We start from the raw sequence: 20,329 nt of genomic DNA on the forward strand, positions 1-20,329 counted from the left end.
AGATGCCCACCTGGGCCAGTTCAGGTGCAAATGAGGGTCAGCCAGTAAGAGACCAAGAGCCACACAATCCAAGGCTGGATAGCAAGTGCACCTAGGTCTCGTGGGACCAGAGTGGGACAACCAGCACCCCCTCCACCCGAACCTCCCAACACCAGGGCCTTCCCCTCAGTGAGCTGAGCCCAGGTTCTAGGGCATATGCTGTTGGTATAGGCACCAGCACTGGCGGATGAGCTTTCCTGTTTGGCTCCAGTCTCAGGCAGGCTCCCCCTTTGCAGTGGCAGAGATGAGCCCTAGCTCTGGGCTTACATGCTGCCAGCTTAGTTTCTTTTTCTTTTTTTTTTTTTTTGCGGTACGTGGGCCTCTCACTGTGTGGCCTCTCCCGTTGCGGAGCACAGGCTCCGGACGCGCAGGCTCAGCGGCCATGGCTCACGGGCCCAGCTGCTCCACGGCATGTGGGATCTTCCTGGGCCGGGGCACGAAGCCGCATCCCCTGCATCGGCAGGCAGACTCTCAACCACTGCGCCACCAGGGAAGCCCCCCAGCTTAGTTTCTTAATGGTTCCAAAAAGGTCCCTGGTGTCACCCTAATGGGCCCTCTTTAGGTGACCTGCTCATGCATGAACACCCATCACTGTGGCTTGGGAGACCATACTGCCTTTAACCAGGTGGGGCCCACCGAAACCCATGGGCTAGAGGAGCATTCTGTTACTGGGGAAAACGGCAGCTGTCCACAGAGTGCACCATAGGTGCCAGCGCTTCCACACACCCTTCTTTCTAACCATCCACTTTCAACAATGTACCCCCTCAATAGAGCAGCTATCCCCACATTGTTCTGGAAATGCAATCAACCCTTCCCAAGTGCTGATGACCCAAAGCCAAGCCCAGTCTCTTCATCCAGCTCCAAGTCCAAGATTTCTGGGAAATGTGCTGGTCTGTGGGTCAGGTCCAGATGTAGCTTCCTGGTCTGGCACCATGAGGCAAAATGATAAGTTTAACTATTTCCAACACACTTACTATATAATGGAGAGAAACAGAACCAGAGGCAAAAGTGGGGAAAGCCAAGGTAGTACGGCCGAAAGGGTGGGTCTGGAGAGATGTGATGAATGTTAGAAGGAAGCTTAAAGGCCATCGAGGCAAGTCTGCTTGTGGCACAGATGGGAAACTCCTTCATCCCCTTTTTGAACAAAACTTGAGTGCCTCCCTGCCCTTGGCGCTGTGCTGGGACCACAGGGATTGAGCCATGACCAAGGCAGACTCCTCACCCTCAGGGGCCAAGAGGCAAGCAGGGGTGCAGGATAGGTAACCTGGTAAGGGGAGTGGGCCACTGGGGCAGTGAAGTAGAGGGCACCACAGGAACCCAAAGTGGGGCACCTGGCCCAGGCTGGGGAATGCAGGTGGGTGCGGATGGCCTGCAGGGGAAGTGACACTTCAGCTATGAGCTAGGCGATGAGGCACGGCCAGGTGTCAGGTGGGAGACAGTGTTCCAGACAAAAGACCCGAGAGGGACAATGCTCACCCACCCCTCCTCCTGTATGGTGGTGACAGGATCACTATGACTTTGGGATGAGAGCTGTGAAGACTGTGATCTCAGCTGCCGGGAACCTTAAGCGAGAAAACCCCAGCATGGATGAGGTGAGCTGCATCCAAAGAGGTGTCTGGGGAGTGGGGCTCTAGGGAGGCTCTGGAGCAGCTAGAGGGGTGTCTGACCTGGGCCTCTGCTGCAGGAGCTGATTTGCCTCCGGGCCATCCGAGACGTGAATGTGCCCAAGTTCCTGCAGGAGGACCTCAAGCTCTTCTCTGGGATCGTGTCTGACCTGTTCCCCACCATCAAGGAGGAGGTGACTGACTACGGCAACCTAGATGAGGCCATACGCAAGGCCTGTGAGAAGAACAACCTCAAGGATGTGGATGGTGAGCCCCTGGCCCTACCGTCCTGTGGTGCCAGAGGAGGGCTGGGTCCAGCCACCCCAGGTTGCAGTCCAGCCTCAGGGTCCCTCCCGCCTGGCCAGGCATGCTGCAGGCTGGGGCTCTCTGCCCCTATCTCCGCTGGGACACTTCAGGTGGTGGGAGTCTAGGGAAAAACTCTCCTTCACTCTCACATCAACACTTCTGACACCAGATGTATGGGGTTTTACCCACGCTCATCAATTCTCGAACACAGCTGTGTTCTACAATTCAATTCAATCCTGACATTAATCAGAGTTAGCATAGACCCCACAGGTTACGGGCTCAGTCCCACAAGACTGCCCCCACTTCAGATACTAGTCACAAGTACTGGGTCCCCAGGTTACCCACAACCTCTGTCCTATTTGGCTACAAATCAGAGGTTCCCATGACCCCGCCCCCCTCTGGCTTGATCATTTGCTAGAACAGCTCAAAGAACTCAGGGAAACACGAACGCTTGCTGATGTATTATATAATAAAGGATGTGATAAAAAGGATACAGATGAACAGCGGGATGAAGAGATACATAGGGCGAGGTCTGTCCCTGTGGAGTGGGGGTGGGTCACCTTCCCAGCCCGTGGATGTGTTTACCAATCCAGAAGTTCTCCAAACCCTTACTTTTGGGATCTTTTTCTGAGGATTCATCATGCAGGCATGGTCACTTATTAACTCCACTTTCAGACCCTCTCCCATCTCCGGAGAATGAGGGTGGGCCTGAAAGTTCCAAGCTTCTTCCGGTGACCAGTCCCCTCCCAGGAGTTCACCACCAAGAGTTGCCTCATTAGAACATAAGATGTTCCTAACACTTGGGAAATTACACAGTTAGGAGTTCTGTGTCAGGAACCAGAGACTAAATATTGGAACTTGAAGGTTCTCCAAGCACCCCTATTTACAAGGGTTTGAGGAGCTATGCATCAGGAACCAGGAACAGAGACGATACAGAGATTGCCTATTATTTCACAGTGGGGAAGCAGGTGCTGCCCTTCCTCCCCGTGGAGGAGCAGTCACAGCTTGGACCACACCCTTGGCCTTGTTACTCCTTGACAGAGGCTCTCCTCTGCCTCATCCTCACCTGCTTGGGGTGGGAATGGGGTTTGATGTCTGGGATGGGGGAAGATGGTGAGCCTATCCACACCCCTGCCCTTCACCGTTCTTCATTAAATATGCGGCCCTAAGCACCCCCCTGGCCTGCTGAGGCCCCAGCAGGCGAGTTGAATGAAGCCTCAAACTCTTCTCTCCCTCACGGCCTTGGGGCAGCTTTGCCAGCACCAAATAACTGGATCTTGTCCCTTTGGCAGGGGCCCCCAGACCTGCATCGCTCTCCTGGACCCCTCTTCTTGGGCTAAAGTGATGTGCTCATTCCCTACCTGTGTGGGTCTGGCCTGCCACTGCAGCAGGCAGCTGCCCCTACAGCTCTGGTCTTGGTCAGTCAGAGACCCTGACCGACACTGGATCTTTTATTTATTTATTTATTATTTATTTTTGGCTGCATTAGGTCTTTGTTGCTGCGCGTGGGCTTTCTCTAGTTGTGGTGAGCGGGGGCTGCTCTTTTGGGTGTGCGGGCTTCTCACTGCTGTGGCTTCTCTTGTTGCAGAGCATGGGCTCTAGGCACGTGGGCTTCAGTAGTTGTGGCATGCAGGCTCAGTAGTTGTGGCTCACGGGCTCTGGAGCACAGGCTCAGTAGTTGTGGTGCCAGGGCTCGAACCCGTGTCCCCTGCATTGGCAGGCAGATTCTTTTTTTTTTTTAAGTTATTTTTAGCATTCAGGATTTCTTTCTTTTTTAAATTTATTTATTTATTTTTGGCTGTGTTGGGTCTTCGTTTCTGTGCGAGGACTTTCTCTAGTTGCGGCGAGCAGGGGCCACTCTTCATCGCTCGAACCCGTGTCCCCTGCATTGGCAGGCAGATTCTCAACCACTGCACCACCAGGGGAGCCTGGCAGGCGGATTCTTAATCACTGTGCCACTAGGGAAGCCCCTGACCCTGGATCTTGTCCCTGGGATTTTGCCTCATGTTGGCCAGCACTTCCCTGGGGCCATGCTCTCAGTAAGCTGGGTGGTAGCTTTGGAGCTGAAGTTGATTTTGAGGCCTGTGACAGTTCCTCACTGAGCAAGCCTGTGCCAGCTGGACACCCGACTAGTGGATGTTAGGGAGTAATAGTCACAATGTAAATAATGGCTGGCCATTAGCAGAGAATTCCTGCTCTGTGCCAGGCTGTGTGCTCAGGGCTTCACCTGCCTCTACCTATGAGGTAGGTACTACTGCCATCCCCACCATCCCCATTTTACAGATAAGGAAACTGAGGTGCAGGGAGTGAGGTAACCCATCACAGGTCACACAGCAAGCTAGTGTCAGGACCAGGATCTAAGCCCCCACTCTGATCCCTGGGCTCCCTGCCATGTCCTTCCAGGATTCCTGACCAAGTGTATCCAGCTGTATGAGACCACGGTGGTGCGGCACGGCCTCATGCTCGTTGGGCCCACAGGCTCTGGCAAGAGTAACGTAAGTGTTCCCTGTGCTATACAGTAGGTCCCTGTTGGTTATCTATTTTAAATACAGCAGTGTGTACATGTCAGTTCCAAACTCCCAATCTATCCCTCCCCCCACCCTTTCCCCCTGGCAACCATAAGTTTGTTCTCTATACTCCAGTATAAAATAAAAATTAAAAAAAAAAAAAGACTAATATAAGTGGAGCCTAGCTGGGCAGCCCAGTACCCAGACAGTGGACCTGAGGGTAGAGCAGCCTCAACAGGGGTCTTGGCCCCCACTTGTGCCTCCTTGGCCTTTAGAATGCCGTCCTGCCCGCCGTGGCCCACAGCCCACTTCAGCCCTTCTCTCCAGCGAGCTTGGAGGCTCACTCTTGGCTGGCCCTTCTCCATAGTGTTACAGAGTCCTGGCAGCTGCCATGACGTCGCTGAAAGGGCAGCCATCCATCAGCGGCGGTGTGTACGAGGCCGTCAACTACTATGTGCTCAACCCCAAGTCCATCACAATGGGCCAGCTGTACGGGGAGTTTGACCTGCTCACCCATGAGTGGTGAGTGGCCCGGGACCCCTCCAGTGACTGCCCTGCTCCCAGACCTTTGCAGGCTATGGGCCGTGGGCCGCCTCCCTCCCTGAGCCAAGTGGAAGGTCGGGAGCTCTGGCTTTGAAGCCCAAATACCTGGGACTCTACCCACCACTGCACTTCCTCACTGAGTGACCCACCTCACCCCCTGGGCCTTTGTCCCTCATCTGCAAAGTGGGGGAAAAAATGACACCATTATTATGGAAGATGGCTGGGACAGTGTAGCACATGCTGAGCTCTCAGTACATGTTGACTTTTGTTAGTACCCACGAGAGGCTGGTGGTCTCTCTTGGGGCCTCTGCTCCTGGGCTGAGATGTGCATTTTAGGGGAAGTGCACCAAACTGGGAGAGATGTCAGCACCTGAGGGTTTTCTCCAGGGCTATTCTGTCTCTCCAGAGAAGTCTCCAGTCTCCTGCTGGGGTGTCTTCTTGGTCCCAGTGTTCAGGAACCCAATGGAGGATGGGCACTGGAGAGGGGCAGTCACCCATCTTTCTGAATGTGGGCCTGTCCAGCTTCCCCCATTTCTGGTAAAGGGCCTCACCCATGCCTACTCCAGGCTCTTGTGTGGTTAGGTGGCGGCCTGGGGATCAGACCAGAAAAATGCCCTCCTACTCACCCCCTTCCCTGGCATTTGGTGCCTCTGAAGTCTGAGGCTTCTTGGGTTCTCTGGCAGGGACTAGATATATCTCATGACCCTGCTTTCTCTACGAGGTCATTTACCCCTTCTCCACCTCTGTCCATCTTCCGGGACTGTGTGGACCTCTGTTTCTGTGTTGCCTCCTCCCCCATCTTCCTTTTCTTTCTTTTTTTTCTTAAATTCCAGGACACTATAGTTTTTTTTGTTGTTGTTTGTTTGTTTTTTGTAAATTTATTTATTTTTGGTTGTGTTGGGTCTTCGTTGCAGTGTGCGGGCTTCTCATTGTGGTGGCTTCTCTTGTTGTGGAGCGTGGATTCTAGGCGTGTGGGCTTCAGGAGTTGTGGCATGCAGGCTCAGTAGTGTGGCTCATGGACTGTAGTGTGCAGGCTCCGTAGCTGTGGCGCACGGGCTTAGTTGCTCCGAGGCATGTGGGATTTTCCCAGACCAGGGCTCGAACCTGTGTCGCCTGCATTGGCAGGCAGATTCTCAACCACTGCGCCACTGGGAAAGTCCCCTCATCTTCCTTTTCTTTTGGGGATATTACTTTTCATTCTCCTTTAATAGAACTTTAGTGAGGACTCAGCAGGGAGAGAATATAAGCACACATTTTCATTATATTTATTATACCAAAAAGTCCCATTTTCCCTGCTATAATTTTTAAATGAATGAAGATATTTAAGAAAAAAACAAAAGCAGAGCAGGGCCAGCATGGATCCAGGTTTCCCTGGGAGCCAGCTGTGCTTGCCGCCCTGCCTCCCCTGCACCTACAGCCCTTTCCACCCTGGTGGCTGCAGGACAGATGGGATTTTCTCCTCCCTCATCCGGGTGGGGGCCATCACCTCTGACACCAACAAGAAGTGGTACGTGTTCGATGGGCCGGTAGACGCCATCTGGATTGAGAACATGAACACGGTGCTGGACGACAACAAGAAGCTGTGCCTCAGCTCCGGGGAGATAATCAAGCTCACAGAGGTGTGTCCGCCTGTCTGCTCACTCTGCTCTCCTTCGCAGCCAGGTGGCCCAGGGCACACCACGCTAGCCAAGCCTCATCCCCCTCCACCCTTCCCTCTTGGGGCCACAGCGCCATCCCCATCCTCAGGCTCCTGTACCGCAGTCACGTCCTACACAGCTGCTCAGTGCTGCCCTTCCGGCAGACCCACTTTCTGTGATGCTCCGAGCCTAGGGCCAGGACAACTACCACAGCTCCTGGTTGATGCTGTGCCTCCCAGGCCTATTTGCAGTCATATCGGCCCATTCTGGGTTAGGCATACTGGCAATGTGCCTGGAGTCTGGAGAACATGGGAACAGCTGCCTGGTGGGAAGTGTGGGGCAGTTCTTAGAGAAGGAGGGGTATTGCCTGAGCCTAAGAGCAACCAGTCTCTTGAGTCCTTCTGAGAACACCTGGATGTCAGTGTGACCCTGTGTCCATGTACACAGGTGCGGGGCTTTGGAGCAGAGCACACAGCTCCCATCGGATATCCCCAGGGCTCTAGGGACCCCAAAATGCCCTGACCCGAGGCTGGCCAGAGGGCTCCCAGGAATCTCCTTAGACTCCTTCTTGGCCTCTGGGGAGGGCTGTGTTATCAGCTGAGGGCCAAAAGGTTCCTGCATTTGCCCCCACCCCAGCCCTGTTCCTGGCCCAGCGCCTGCCCCGTGGCCTGCCCAGAGTTGCAGGATGGGCAACACCTCCCCATGGCCCCGCAGCCCTTTCCCCTGCCGTGGAGGCTGGCGGCTGGCCCACTCACGCAGTTCATCTTGGCACCAGGCGATGACCATGATGTTTGAGGTGCAGGACCTGGCAGTGGCCTCCCCAGCCACAGTATCCCGCTGCGGTATGGTGTACCTGGAGCCCAGCATCCTGGGGCTCATGCCCTTTGTCGAGTGCTGGCTGAGGCATCTCCCTGCTTTACTCAAGCCCTTTGCGGAGCAGTTCAAGGCCCTCTTTGTCAGCTTCCTGGAGGTGAGTGAGACTACGGTGTGCCGGCCCAGGTGGGGCAGCCGGGTGCTATGGCCACCAGCCACAAGAGCTGGGTGTCCATCCCCTGTAGGGGTCCATCACTTTCGTCCGGTCCTCAGTGAAGGAGGTGATCACCTCAACCAACAGCAACCTGACCATGAGTCTCCTCAAGCTGCTGGACTGCTTCTTCAAGCCCTTCCTGCCTAAAGAGGTACGGCTCTGAGCAGTGGGCTGGGGGCCTTCTCTCCTCATCTGAGGGCCCTGAATCCCAAGTCCAGCTTTCTGGAAGAGAGAATCAGATTGGCTCACATGGGTCATGGGACACCCTGTCCAGTCTGCTGCAGACACAAAACTACGGCAGAGGCCAAGGGATGGCCCCCACCCCCTGGCTTCCTCAGGCCACTTAGTTCTGTCCCCGCCTCTGTCCCCAGGGCCTCAAGAAAATACCTCCCAAAAAGCTGAGTCGCATCCCAGAGCTGATCGAGCCCTGGTTCATCTTCTCCCTGATCTGGAGTGTGGGTGCCACAGGGGACAGCGCCAGTCGCATCAGCTTCAGCCACTGGCTCAGGATCAAGATGAAGACAGAAAACGTGAGAGGCGGCAGCTCCTGGGCTGGGGTCCAAGGTCTGGGATGCATACGCTGAATGCTGGGTGTTTTGGGGCCGTCCCCCAGGCCCCGGCCCCCAGAAACAAGTAGCCACACAAGCCACCGGGTCTCACCGCCTGGTTTTCCCCCTGGTCCTTCACAGCTGACCTTGCTCTTTCCGGAGGAGGGGCTGGTGTTTGATTACAGGCTAGAGGACGGCGGCATCAGCAGCACCACTGACGATGAGGACGATGATGAGGGCAAGCAGGTGACTGCAGACCTGCCCAGGGAGGGCCCCACTGGGTGGCGGCTGTCCTCCTCGATGAATAGTGACTGCAGAGAAGAGGCTGCATTGACGGTCACAGGTCTCAGACTGGGGTTATTTGCATCATCTCCTGAATCCTCACAGACCCACAGCGTGGTTATTATTGTGCCCATTTCCCAAACAAGGAAATTGAGGCTCAGAACTGTCGCGCCCAGGTAGTCGGTGGCAGAGCTGGACTTGAACCTGGGACTGGGAGATGTCAGAGTGCCTCCCTTCCCAACCATACACACTGCCTCCCCTGTGTTGATACTGAGCCCAGGTATTAATCAACTCGGTTCTACTTAAAAGCCCCATTTGCCCAGGGGCTGGGCTCCTCAGGGGTGGGGGAGTAAGCCCCCATGGCCTGTCTTGATGTCCCCATTTCTCCTCTTAGCCAGCGAGGGTCCCATTAGCCTACCCTCATGGGATCAGGACTCTAGCCCAGAAGGAGGAGGGGCCAGAGAGGCATCTATAGAGATGGTTACTGCACAGGGTCCTGCTGGGGGTCTCACGGGGCATGTTTGAGTCTAAACATCAGTACCGTTCCCAGTGGGACATGTGGGTTTGACCACAGTGAACACCCCCATCAAGGGAGGTCTGCAAGTTGAGTCAGGGCTGTGGGTGAAGGGGTGCATGCAGGTGGGGATGGTGGGGGAGAGCGGGCCAGGTGACCTCTCAGTGTCTAGGCGATGCCAGCCCCATGGTTCTGGCCCTCACATGCTTGGGTAGCCTAAACTAAACAGCAGAGACCTTTGCATTCTGGGTTGTCCAGTTCCCAGAGTACTTCCTTCATGCAGAGGCCCAGAGACTGGCCCCACTGAGGTAGCTGGATGCAGGGAAGCCTTCACTTGGGCAGCTGTGTGCAGAGAGCCCCCCATTCCTGGAGGTTTGTTCTGGGAGTCCCCCACCCTGTGTGGAGAGTGGGCACAGGGATTCCTGTTTCTGTCAGAAGCAGCCCTTCACCTGGACCCTCTTGCTGAGTCCCAGCAGTGCCGCTCCTTGCCCTCCTGGTGCACTTGGCCAAGGGTGAGACGGGGAGAAGGTTCCAGGCCCACCCTGTGCCACCTGTGGTTCCAGGTTGCCTGGGTGAAGTGGATGGACTCCTCAGCTTCGTTCACCATGATGCCAGATACCAACTACTGCAACATCATCGTGCCAACCATGGACACCATCCAGATGTCCTACCTGCTAGACATGCTACTCACCAACCGCAAGCCCGTGAGTGCCCCTGCCATGCCCTGCTTCCAAGTGCCCCACACTTCCAAGGCCTAGGTCAGGAGTGGCTGGCTCCCACACTGACAGGGCGGCAGCTCGTGCTGCATGCTGGGCCCTGTGAGAGCGCTCTGACCCTGTGTCCCCTGCTCTCCTAGGTGCTGTGCATCGGGCCGACGGGCACAGGGAAGACCCTCACCATCTCCAACAAGCTTCTCAAGAACCTGCCGCTGGAATACATCAGCCACTTCCTCACCTTCTCTGCCCGCACCTCAGCCAACCAAACCCAGGACCTCATCGACAGCAAGCTGGATAAGAGGCAGGCACCCTGGTTCCTTCCTGGGTCCGATGTCCCCCAGCCTGGCTCGGCCAGCTGCTGTCCCCCCTCCCCTCCCGGGTGGCCCTTGGGCTCCCTTGCAAACTGCTCTGGAGCCTTCGTCCATCAGGAATTCCCACCGAGCCCTTCTGTGGGTGCTCTCCCTGGGCTGAGCACTCGGGAGGGGCTTGTTATCTATCTGCCTAGAGGCAAGGCTCAGAGCAGCCAGGTGTGATGTCCCAGGACGCTCAGAATGGTACAAGGAGTTGCTCAAGAGGCTCAGCAATTCGGGGGAGCCTGAAGTTAGTGAGGGCTTCCCAGAGGTGAAGCTGCCATCCTGCCACCCTGGATTCCCTGAGGACCTGGTACCCGTGGGTGCTGGGCTTACACAGCCCCATCCCACAGGCGGAAGGGCGTGTTCGGGCCGCCCCTGGGGCGCAACTTCATCTTCTTCATCGATGACTTGAACATGCCGGCCTTGGAGACATATGGCGCCCAGCCGCCCATCGAGCTTTTGCGCCAGTGGATGGACCACGGCGGCTGGTATGACCGCAAGATCATCGGTGCGTGCTGGCCACCTGGGGCAGCGGGGCAGGGCTGGGTGTGCTGGGCAGGGCCAGGGCCTCACCCGTTAGGCACAGTAGGCACAGGGCCTGGGCCCACAGGACTCACAGAGAGTCCATGGAAGTGTTTTAATGTCTTTTAAAATCAAGGGGAAAATGAACTTCTAGGTCAAAGAACATTTAAAATGCATAATATTAATATATTTGTCTATGTACCAATACTGTGGTAAATTATAATTTTTAATATATATATTTTTTAATGGAGGAGGAGGCCCAAGAAGGCAAAAGTGCCCAGGGCCTACAGAAGTCTTAATGTAGCCCTGGGCAGGGCCTTCTGACTTCCTGCCCTGACTCCAGGAGCCTTCAAGAGCCTGGTGGACATCAACTTTGTCTGTGCCATGGGCCCCCCCGGTGGAGGCAGGAATGCTATCACTCCACGGCTGACCCGCCACTTCAACTACCTGTCCTTTGCTGAGATGGATGAGGTCAGCAAGAAGCGCATCTTCTCCACCATCCTGGGCAGTTGGATGGGTGAGTATCGGGCAGGAGTGGGGTAGGAGGCCACGGGCTAGGGCAGAAGCCCCGGCCAGGTAAGCCACACCAAGGACAGCTGGGCAGCACTGGGAAGGGCCGAGTGGCTGAACCACTGACATCAGCCCTGGCTTCACCCCTTACTCAGCTATGTTACCTTTGGCCAATTCATGAACCTCTCTGAGCCTCAGTTTCTTCATCTGAAATGGGTGATAATATCAGTGCCCAACACCCCGAGTTGTGAAGGTTAAATAAGACACTGCATGTAGAGCATCTAGCAAGAAGCCCGGCATGTGGTAACTGTGGAATATATGATTTATACATATGTATACATGTATTTTCATCCGTATAAGTACGCGCATATATGGTAGAAAGGCTAGTAAAAGGATGTTACTTTTGTAAATCAGGAAGTGCCACCAAGATAGAATGGACAAAATGGCCCTGATTTTCCATGGAGCTTGAAGAAAAGTCTGTTCCAGGATGCAGTTTTCCCCAACCAGTCCACTTCTTACATAACACACACTCTGACCTTTAAACTCCACTTGGCACTGTGCCAGGTGGTGGGTGATGGGAGTCAGGCCTTCCTTCCTCTGGCCTGGCCTGCCCTGCCCCCAGGGGCTATAGACCAGAACTTGCCCCCATGCCCAGCTTGGAGGTGGGGGCCATGTGGCTCTGAGGAGGGGGGTGATGGTCAGTGGCTGCTCTGGGGCTGCCCAGCTGAGCACAGCCGGTCAAGGTGGGCAGCAAGGGACCCACCTAACTCTGAGCCCCGTGTCTCTCCCTCAACCTTCTAGATGGACTCCTTGGAGAAAAGAGTTACCGGGAGCCCGTGCGTAAGTGCAGGCCTGGGCAGGGCCTGGGAAGGCCTGGATGGGGCAGGGGCACTGGTTCCAGGGGGAGCCCTGGACTCCAGTTGGATGTCGTTGAGGCCGGGTCCCAGGGGCCACAGTGAACCATCCTCAGACTCCTGAGGGGACCTCGGGCCACTGCTAGAGCAAAGGTTGCCCAGCACCGACGGTCTGCATGGCTCACTCACCGTTACATGGCCAGTCAGTCTTTCAGTGCCCGGGTGAGTGTCCGACCCATAGTAGAAGCAAGGTGAATGCACGTTGAATGAATGAATAAGGAATCCAACAAAGTCCCACCCTGTGTGAAGAAGCAGAGGCTCTGAGGAGAGGGCATGAGCCTGGAGCCAGGAGCAACCTGAGTTCGTGTCGGGCGTCCCCCGTGTGGCAGCGGATCTGCTGCTCATTGCAGCAGGGTGACTGGCCGCTCCAGACCTCCTCAGGCCTCCGTGTCCACTGCTGACCTGCACCCAGGCCTCCCTGGGCCCTGTCTTCTCTCCTGTTCCTGGGAACAGATTTCCCTGCTCCCATATGAGGCCAAGCCCTCCTCTTAGGCCTGAGTCCCATCCCCTATTGTCTGCTTGACAGCCACCGACATCAGTGTTCTCTTCTCCACTGGGCCATTCCATCAGCGAAGACACGCCCCGATTTCTCCCATCTTAAGAACAAAACACAAAACAAGCCCCTCTTTTCTCCCCTCCCTACCCCCCCCCCCAGCCTTGGCGCCGTTTCTCTGTCACCTTGAGACCAAAACGCTCCAAGAGCGTTTTCTCCTCCTGCGGGCACCAGCCCTCCCTCCCACTTTCTCTTGAGCCCCACCAGTCCCCGGAGAGGGCTCTTGTCACCAGCAGCCTCGCAGCGTCCAGACCAGAGGTCAGCTGGGTCTTCACCTTTCCCGGGCTGTCAGCTGTCTGTGGGGGTCACCCCTCCTCCTCCCAGTCGCCTTCCTAGGTGGACGGAGGGCTTACTCTCAGCCTCTACTCCCTCTAAACACACTCTTCTGGGACATCATCATCCTGCCCTGGCGATAAACCCCTTAGTGCGGATGCCGCTGAGTCTGTGTGTTCAGTCCAGACCTCTTGCCTGAACCTCGGACCGATGTCTCCTCTTGAATGTCCACTGGGTGTCTCAGGCTGAACATGTCCAAACCCGAGCCCCTGATCCACCAGCACCTGGCCCTCCATTCTTCTCAGCTGATGGCCACTGTGTCCTTCCACTCGCTCAGGACAAGGGCCTTGGCACCATCCGGACTTGCTCGCTCTCTTTGTCTCTCTCTCAGGAGGTCCTGCTGCCTCTCCCTCCAGAACCCCCCCTGAATTGCGCTGCTTAGCACCCCAGCCCTCACTCATAGGCCACTGCAGCAGCTCCCCCCCACGCCGGTCTCCCTGATTCTGTCTTCACCCCCTGCATCTGTCTGTCTGTCTGGAGGTCTATCCATCCTTCACTTGCAGCCAGAGGGACCCATTCAAACGCTGAATCAGATCACATTCCTCCTCTGCTCAACCATCTCATGCAGACTAGAGCCCAGGTCCTGGCAGTGGTGGGCACCCCTCATCACTGTCTGCTCTCACCACCCCCTTGCTAAGTCCTTAACCCCCCCAGACATGCCTGCCTCAGGGCCTTCGCCCTGGCCACGCCCTCTCTGGAACACCTTCTCCAGTTCTGAACCTGCTTGGCACCTCAAGGCTTTGGGTCTCTGCTCAAGTGCCCTCCTCCGCAAGGCCTCCCCAGCATTTATGTCAAATCCCCCAACGCTGGCTCTCCCCAAACCTCTCTCCACACATTTTCCATCCCCAGTTTACTGTCAGTCCCCCAAAGAAAGTCAACTTGTTGGGGGTGAGGAGCGTGTCTGCTGGGGCTACCCTCTGTGCCCAGCACCTAGAACAGTCCTTGTGTTAATGGATGAGCCCGCTTTGGGGCTAGTGAGTTGTCCTGCCCCTTCTTTGCTTTTTTCCCTCTTCTGGGGGCTCCCTCTGCCCCAAATTCCCACTGACAGAATTTTGGTTCCCAGCAAAGAATTGCATTGTTTTCAAAGCACAAGCAAATAGGTTATGTTAATGGTGAAAATGCAAGGGGGTGATAAGCCCCCAAGGTCATGGCTGAGTCCCAGGCCTCCACGTCCACTGTGGTGCACTCCTGAACCCCGTGTGGGCCATGCAACCCTCCCCATGCACAGCTCAGAGTGGCACGTTTCAGGTCTGGCCCCATTAGTGTTCTCAATTCCATGAATGTGTCCCAGTGCCCCAATATATGGACAGGCTATATCAGTGATAAGGATGTAAAAGGGGGGAGCTCCGGGTGAGAGATTCCTCACCCCATGGTGGGGGATACCAGGAAAACCTTGCTGGGGAAGTAGCATCCGAGAGGGCTGCAGAGTGGGCAGAATCCAAGCATGCAGGCTGGGGAAAGGTATGTGCAGAGAACACAGCACCGGATCTGCAAGGGCTGTGACCCAGGGCCACTCTCCTGTTCCCACAGCCGGTGCCCCCAACATTTCCCACTTCACGGATCCCCTCGTGGAAGCCACCATCATGGTGTACTCCACCATCACCTCCCAGCTGCTGCCCACCCCAGCCAAATCCCACTACACTTTCAACCTGAGGGATCTCTCCAAGGTCTTCCAGGGCATGCTCATGGCCGACCCGGCCAAGGTTGAGGTGAGGACCGGTGGGCCCCCTCCCCAGTGTCCAGCAGTGGAGTGCCCACACTGCCCTCACAGTCCTCCCTGGTTTTAGGCCTTCCTACCCAAACACTCCTCAGCCTTCACCTGGCCAGGCCCTCGGGCAGGGGGTGGAGCTGGGGACACGGCAACAGGTACCAAGCCCCCAGGAGCCCTGCCTTCATGCAGCTGAGCCCTATCTTGCAGGTGAAATCCACACCTAGAATGCTGGCTGTGATGGGATCACACAAAAGCAGGAGCCGGGGCATGGCAAGGGAGGGAGGGTTCCTGGTGGAAGCCCTGTGTGTGAGAAGATTGAGGGGAAGAGTGAATGGTACCAGGTGGAAGGAGCAGGAGTGCAGCACGGAGCAGTGTCAGCTGTGCTGGGCAGGCTCTGGGGGCTGCAGGGGCAGAGAGTCCTGAAGGTGATGGGAGCTGGGGGGTGGGTAGGGGGCACATTTGCACTTTGGGATGGGGAACGGATGGGTCAGTGTGTGGGCCCAGCGTCAAGGGCATAGTGTGAATAGGACAGATGCCAGCCCTGGCCCTGCCTAGGGCCCTGCCAAAGGAGTCGAGAGAAGAGCTTTGGGGCTTCCTGAGGGCGGTCCTGTCACCCAGGGAGAGGCAGGGAGGTCAGCATGGAGGTGGCAGCAGGATGGGGGTAGAGTCAGAGGGAGCTTTGGGGTCAAGTGAGTGGTTAGATGTGAGGTGTCAGGAAGGTATAAGGAGAATCGGGCATTCCTCTCGGGCTTGGGGTTTGGGGAGCTGTGGGGACCCTAAGAGGGGAGAAGCTAATTGAGCTGGGAGCCCTGCAGGCACAGCTGCGCCTGGAGCTGGGGGTGGAGAGGCCCAGGCGTCAGCGTGTGGACTCCACGCTCTGTGGAGATTGCTAGCAGACACCCAGGGCCCTGGCAGGGTCTTGGTAGGAGAGCCAGGCCCAGGTGCTTTGAGAGGTGGCTGAGGGTGCGGGGCCGAGACCGGGCCCTGACGCTGGGGCGGCCGCAGGACAAGGTGCAACTGCTGCGCCTGTGGTACCACGAGAGCTGCCGTGTGTTCCGCGACCGCCTGGTGAACGAGGAGGACCGCAGTTGGTTTGACAAGCTCCTGGAGAGCTGCATGGAGCAGTGGGAGGTGGCCTTCGAAGAGGTCTGCCCCTTCCAGCCCATCCTCTACGGGGACTTCATGTCGCCAGGCTCCGACGTCAAGTCCTATGAGCTCATCACCAGCAAGAAGAAGGTGAAGGGGCCTGCTGGGGCCCTACCCCTGACCCACAACCCCTGACCCCCGAGACCCCAGCCCTCTGCAGCCACTGCTAAGAGACCACCATGCTCTGACCAGAGGGTCGGACACTGGTCTGGAAGGCCAGCTCAGGGACTTCAGGCCAGAAGTTGCCTCTCTGAGTCCCATCTCCTCGCCTGTCAAATGGGCACAGTAGGCCCCCCCTTGGCCCTTTCCTGAGGACAAGCCTAACGTTCAACTGAGACAGGCTCTGTAAGCAGGAACACGCTATGCCCATTTGAGGGACTAGTATCCCACCCACAGAGCCACGGCAGGGCCCTGGGCACCGCGAGTCTTGAGTCAAGACCCCAGGGTGGCAGGATGAAGCTGGAGTGCGGGGGCCTCCTGTTGGTTTCTTCACACAGACCCTCTCCTAGCTCCCAGGAGCTCCCACGGGGCCCCAGGTCGGTACATCCTGTTGAGCCCTCAAGGCAGCAGGCAGGTCTCTGACCCGACCCTCAGGCCTTGGCGTGTCCAGCAGGTCAGGCCTCATCCAGGCAGACCTGGCATCTTAAGGCCAACATCCCTCTGTGCACAGAGGAGCAGGGCTGGCTGGGGGGATGGGGTGTTGTGCTCCCTTGCGGGTGGGCACAGTGCACGGGGACAGAGGGAGGACCCAGCTCTCCCCGTGCCCCCCCACCCCCCGCTGCCAGATGATGCAGGTGATTGAGGAGTACATGGAGGACTACAACCAGATCAGCACAGCCAAGCTGAGGCTGGTCCTCTTCATGGACGCCGTGAGCCACGTCTGCCGCATCAGCCGCACCCTGCGCCAGGCGCTGGGCAACGCGCTCCTGCTGGGTGTGGGCGGCAGTGGCCGCAGGTCCCTCACGAGACTGGCCTCGCACATGTGAGGGCCCCCAGGCGTGGTGGGCAGTGGGCGGCCGGTGGCAGACTCAGTTCCATTCGTGTTCTTCCACATGTTCTATGCTGAGGCAGACGCACCTGGCCCATGGGCTTCTAAACCTGGGAGGGTAACCTGGGGTCCAAGGAGAGACAGCAGCAGTGCCCTGTGATGCTGCAGGGATGGGGGAGGGGTAGCTGCAGGCATCCAGGAGAGATTCCTAGAGGAGGTGGCCATGGTCCTTCTCTTCTAATCAAGGCTGGGAGGATGGAAGGGAAGGGCATTCCAGGCCGAGGGAGCAGCCTCAGCAAATGTCTGGAGGCAAGAGAGCAGGTTCAGGGTTGGGGAAGTCAGCAGGTCTGCCCAGGATGGGAGCAGATGGCTGGGGTGGGGCGCTTGGCCTCAAGCTCTGGCATGCCTCCACCCAACCACCTGTCTCCAGGGCCGAGTATGAGTGCTTCCAGATTGAGCTGTCCAAGAACTATGGCATGACCGAGTGGCGTGATGATGTCAAGAAGGTCTTGCTCAAGGCTGGCCTGCACAGCCTGCCCATCACCTTCCTGTTCTCAGATACCCAGGTACCACCACACGGGCAGTGAGGGGGATCTAGGGTGGGTTGGGTACAGCCCACCCCAGTGTGGCATCCTGGAAGGTGGTCAGTCCTTCATGCCCACGTCACTGTCAGTTGGGGTGGATCTTGGGAGGAATGGCTGGGACCAGCGGGAGGGGGCCAAACCTAGCCTGTCAGGGCTGGTGGGGGGCATAGATCATTACTATGCCCCGAGGGTAAAGAAGGCCCCTGGCACCATGGCTGACCACAAGCAGCACCACACTCACTGGCCAACGGCTTCCTACCTCAAGGACCACAGGACTTGTGCCTGAGGTGCTGTGACTATGGCCCCCTTCTTGGGGCTGCTCCGTCTGGAGCTCCCTAGATGAGGCCTTGCCCCAGGTCTGAGAGAAGGAGAGGTCGTGGGTCCAGGGTCTCAAGACAAACAGGGCAGTGCTTAAACCTGACTGGTGGTCAGGACTGGGCCGAAGCTGAAGCCCTGGAAGGCTTCCAGCCCTACTCCTATCCCCCAGGCTCCCCTTACATAGGCAAGTGAGGGTGCCCTCTGGCACTGACTAGGCCCTGGCCATATGAGATGGGCAAGGACCCGTTTCTGCCTGTGGCCTGGTTTTCTCCTGTGAGTAAACTGAGACGTAGAGAGGCCTGGCAAGAGAGGAGGAAGACACCACATCTCCCACCCAGGACCCAGGGCCCTTCCACAGCCCAGCAGTGATGTTCAGAGTCTCTGCTGTAGGGCAGGCCTGGGTGTGAGTCCTGGACCACAACTTGTGAGGTCACTTGTGTGACCCTGGGCTTCTCTGAGCCTTAGTGGCATGGTCTGTGGAATGGGGCTCCTGTGAAGGTCCAGTGAGACCATGGTCATGGAGCCCAACACCCAGGGGCCATCATCAAGACTCAGCTCCTCCATCCCCATCTTCCCCCCAGATCAAGAACGAGTCCTTCCTAGAGGACATTAACAATGTCCTGAACTCAGGCGACGTTCCCAACCTCTACAACACGGATGAGCAGGACCAGATTGTCAACACCATGCGGCCCTACGTCCAGGAGCAGGGCCTGCAGCCCACCAAGACCAACCTCATGGCTGCCTACACTGGGCGTGTGCGCAGCAGCATCCACCTGGTGCTGTGCATGAGGTACAGGTGGCCACTGCAACCTCGCAGGGACAGGGGTTTTAGGTGGGGGAGCACCTGGGCCTGCCACAAGGGGAAGTGGCCTGGGCCTGGCCACCGTGCCATTGGGTCCAGGCTGCCATGCCACAGGGCTGTGAAATGACCCTGGGTCCTGGGTTCCTGGGGGGTGTAAGTCAGTGTCTCAGGGCCTCATTTGGACCCCCACCTCCCCAGCCCCATTGGAGAGGTCTTCCGAGCTCACCTAAGGCAGTTCCCCTCCCTGGTCAACTGCTGTACCATCGACTGGTTTAATGAGTGGCCGGCAGAAGCCCTGGAGTCTGTGGCCACCATGTTCCTGAACGAGATCCCAGAGCTGGACGCCACTCCCAAAGTAATTGAAGGACTGGTAGGTATCTTGGTGAGGAGCAAGACCTTGAGGGGGACTGTGTAGGTTTGGGCTTGGGGTCACCAAGGCCTGGGTAAGATTCCCAGGCCCACCACTGATGGGAAGCCTTTGGGCAGACAGATTTATCTGTCTAAGCCTCAGTTTCCTCACCTGTATAATGGGAATGCCACAAGGTTGTCACGGTGACGCAGGAGGCTGGGCACACAGTTACACAGTCACTGTTTATCTTATTCTCTGAGGGCTCCACGGAAACTTTCTTTAAAGAGTCGCCTGATATAGGGACTTCCCTGGCAGTCCAGGGAAGATTTCACCTTCCACTGCAGGGGGTGAGGGTTCAATCCTTGGTCGGGGAGCTAAGATCTCACATGCCTTGGCGACAAAAAACCAAAACGTAAAACAGAAGCAATATTGTAACAAATTCAGTAAAGAGTTTTTTTTAAAACACGGTCTACATTAACAAACAAAGAGCCCCCTGATACAACCCAGAGACTACAGATGGGGTGGGGGGTAGATTTGTCTGGTCCAGCCTGAGACAGTGATGGTCACCTGGGGGCCAAGAGCTAGGGTGCGCCCATTTCTGCCCAGCTGTGCTGAGGCCTTGGGCCCTCCCTCCCCACATCTACAGCCTCCGAGAGGGGCCCCACCTTAGGGCTTTCTGAGAGAGGCAGGTCATAGGGGCTGTGATAAGAGCACTGGGCCAAGAGCTGGGACACACCTGGGTCCAAGTTCAAAGTGAACTCTGCCCTTGACAACTGTGTGAACTTGAAAAAGCCCCTTGATTTCTCTGGGTCGTGGGATTTTTCATCTGCAGAATAGGTGACCTTTACCTGGAGGTCGTGAGGATCATAGGAGAGAGTGAGTGTGAGGGCCGTTGAGGTTCCTGCACGTGGCTCCCTCCGCAGAACCAGGCTTCAGTGGCTTCAAGGGCACCCTGGTGCCCCATCTTTGCTGGGGGCTCTACAAGACTGGCATCAGTGGTCTGCTCCCTCACAGATTCAGGTTTGTGTGTATATCCACCAGTCGGTGGCCAAGAAGTGTGTCGAGTATCTGGCCGAGCTGGCCCGCCACAACTATGTGACCCCCAAGAGCTACCTGGAGCTGCTCAATATTTTCTCCATCCTCATCGGGCAGAAGAAACAGGAGCTGAAAACTGCTAGGAACCGCATGAAGAGTGGCCTCGACAAGGTGGGCTGGGGTGGGGCCTTATGGGCAACGTATAGCTGCCCGTGGTTCTGCCCATGCAGTTTCAGTCCTGACCCCGGAGGCCCAGCCTGACCTTTCAGTTGGCAGCCCACAGTGTTTAAATGGGTGGCTTCCTCCCTCACCAAAAGAGCTGCTGGCCAAGGGCAAGGCCAAAGCAGGTCACCCCAAATGTTTTTAGGGGACTGCTCCCTTCCTCTGGGGTCCACTGGGCAACCTGGGGGGCCACTGAAGCTGCTGGCCACAGCCTCTCGTGAATGAGGGCGGCCCTGCAGGGACCTCTCCCCTGCCCCCTCCAGGCC

The 20,329-nt window shown here is 56.9% G+C and overlaps 1 protein-coding gene across 1 annotated transcript in view; it reads left to right on the forward strand.

Moving 5' to 3' along the window:
- The window catches only part of DNAH1 (dynein axonemal heavy chain 1), a 79,115-nt gene that overhangs the window by 45,148 nt on the left and 13,638 nt on the right, over positions 1 to 20,329 (forward strand). Inside the window, exons 33-53 of the mRNA XM_073811190.1 lie at positions 1,545 to 1,631; positions 1,724 to 1,910; positions 4,353 to 4,444; positions 4,824 to 4,978; positions 6,441 to 6,618; positions 7,412 to 7,606; positions 7,695 to 7,814; positions 8,035 to 8,193; positions 8,353 to 8,457; positions 9,571 to 9,711; positions 9,864 to 10,024; positions 10,427 to 10,584; positions 10,942 to 11,115; positions 11,910 to 11,948; positions 14,439 to 14,617; positions 15,625 to 15,855; positions 16,551 to 16,747; positions 17,184 to 17,319; positions 18,237 to 18,445; positions 18,656 to 18,827; positions 19,821 to 20,012. Coding sequence (XP_073667291.1) covers positions 1,545 to 1,631; positions 1,724 to 1,910; positions 4,353 to 4,444; positions 4,824 to 4,978; positions 6,441 to 6,618; positions 7,412 to 7,606; positions 7,695 to 7,814; positions 8,035 to 8,193; positions 8,353 to 8,457; positions 9,571 to 9,711; positions 9,864 to 10,024; positions 10,427 to 10,584; positions 10,942 to 11,115; positions 11,910 to 11,948; positions 14,439 to 14,617; positions 15,625 to 15,855; positions 16,551 to 16,747; positions 17,184 to 17,319; positions 18,237 to 18,445; positions 18,656 to 18,827; positions 19,821 to 20,012 — 3,267 coding nt within the window. The remainder of the gene's footprint in view (positions 1 to 1,544; positions 1,632 to 1,723; positions 1,911 to 4,352; positions 4,445 to 4,823; positions 4,979 to 6,440; positions 6,619 to 7,411; positions 7,607 to 7,694; positions 7,815 to 8,034; positions 8,194 to 8,352; positions 8,458 to 9,570; positions 9,712 to 9,863; positions 10,025 to 10,426; positions 10,585 to 10,941; positions 11,116 to 11,909; positions 11,949 to 14,438; positions 14,618 to 15,624; positions 15,856 to 16,550; positions 16,748 to 17,183; positions 17,320 to 18,236; positions 18,446 to 18,655; positions 18,828 to 19,820; positions 20,013 to 20,329) is intronic.

Source organism: Tursiops truncatus, chromosome 10 (assembly GCF_011762595.2).
Source record: "Tursiops truncatus isolate mTurTru1 chromosome 10, mTurTru1.mat.Y, whole genome shotgun sequence".
Classification (NCBI taxonomy): domain Eukaryota; kingdom Metazoa; phylum Chordata; class Mammalia; order Artiodactyla; family Delphinidae; genus Tursiops; species Tursiops truncatus.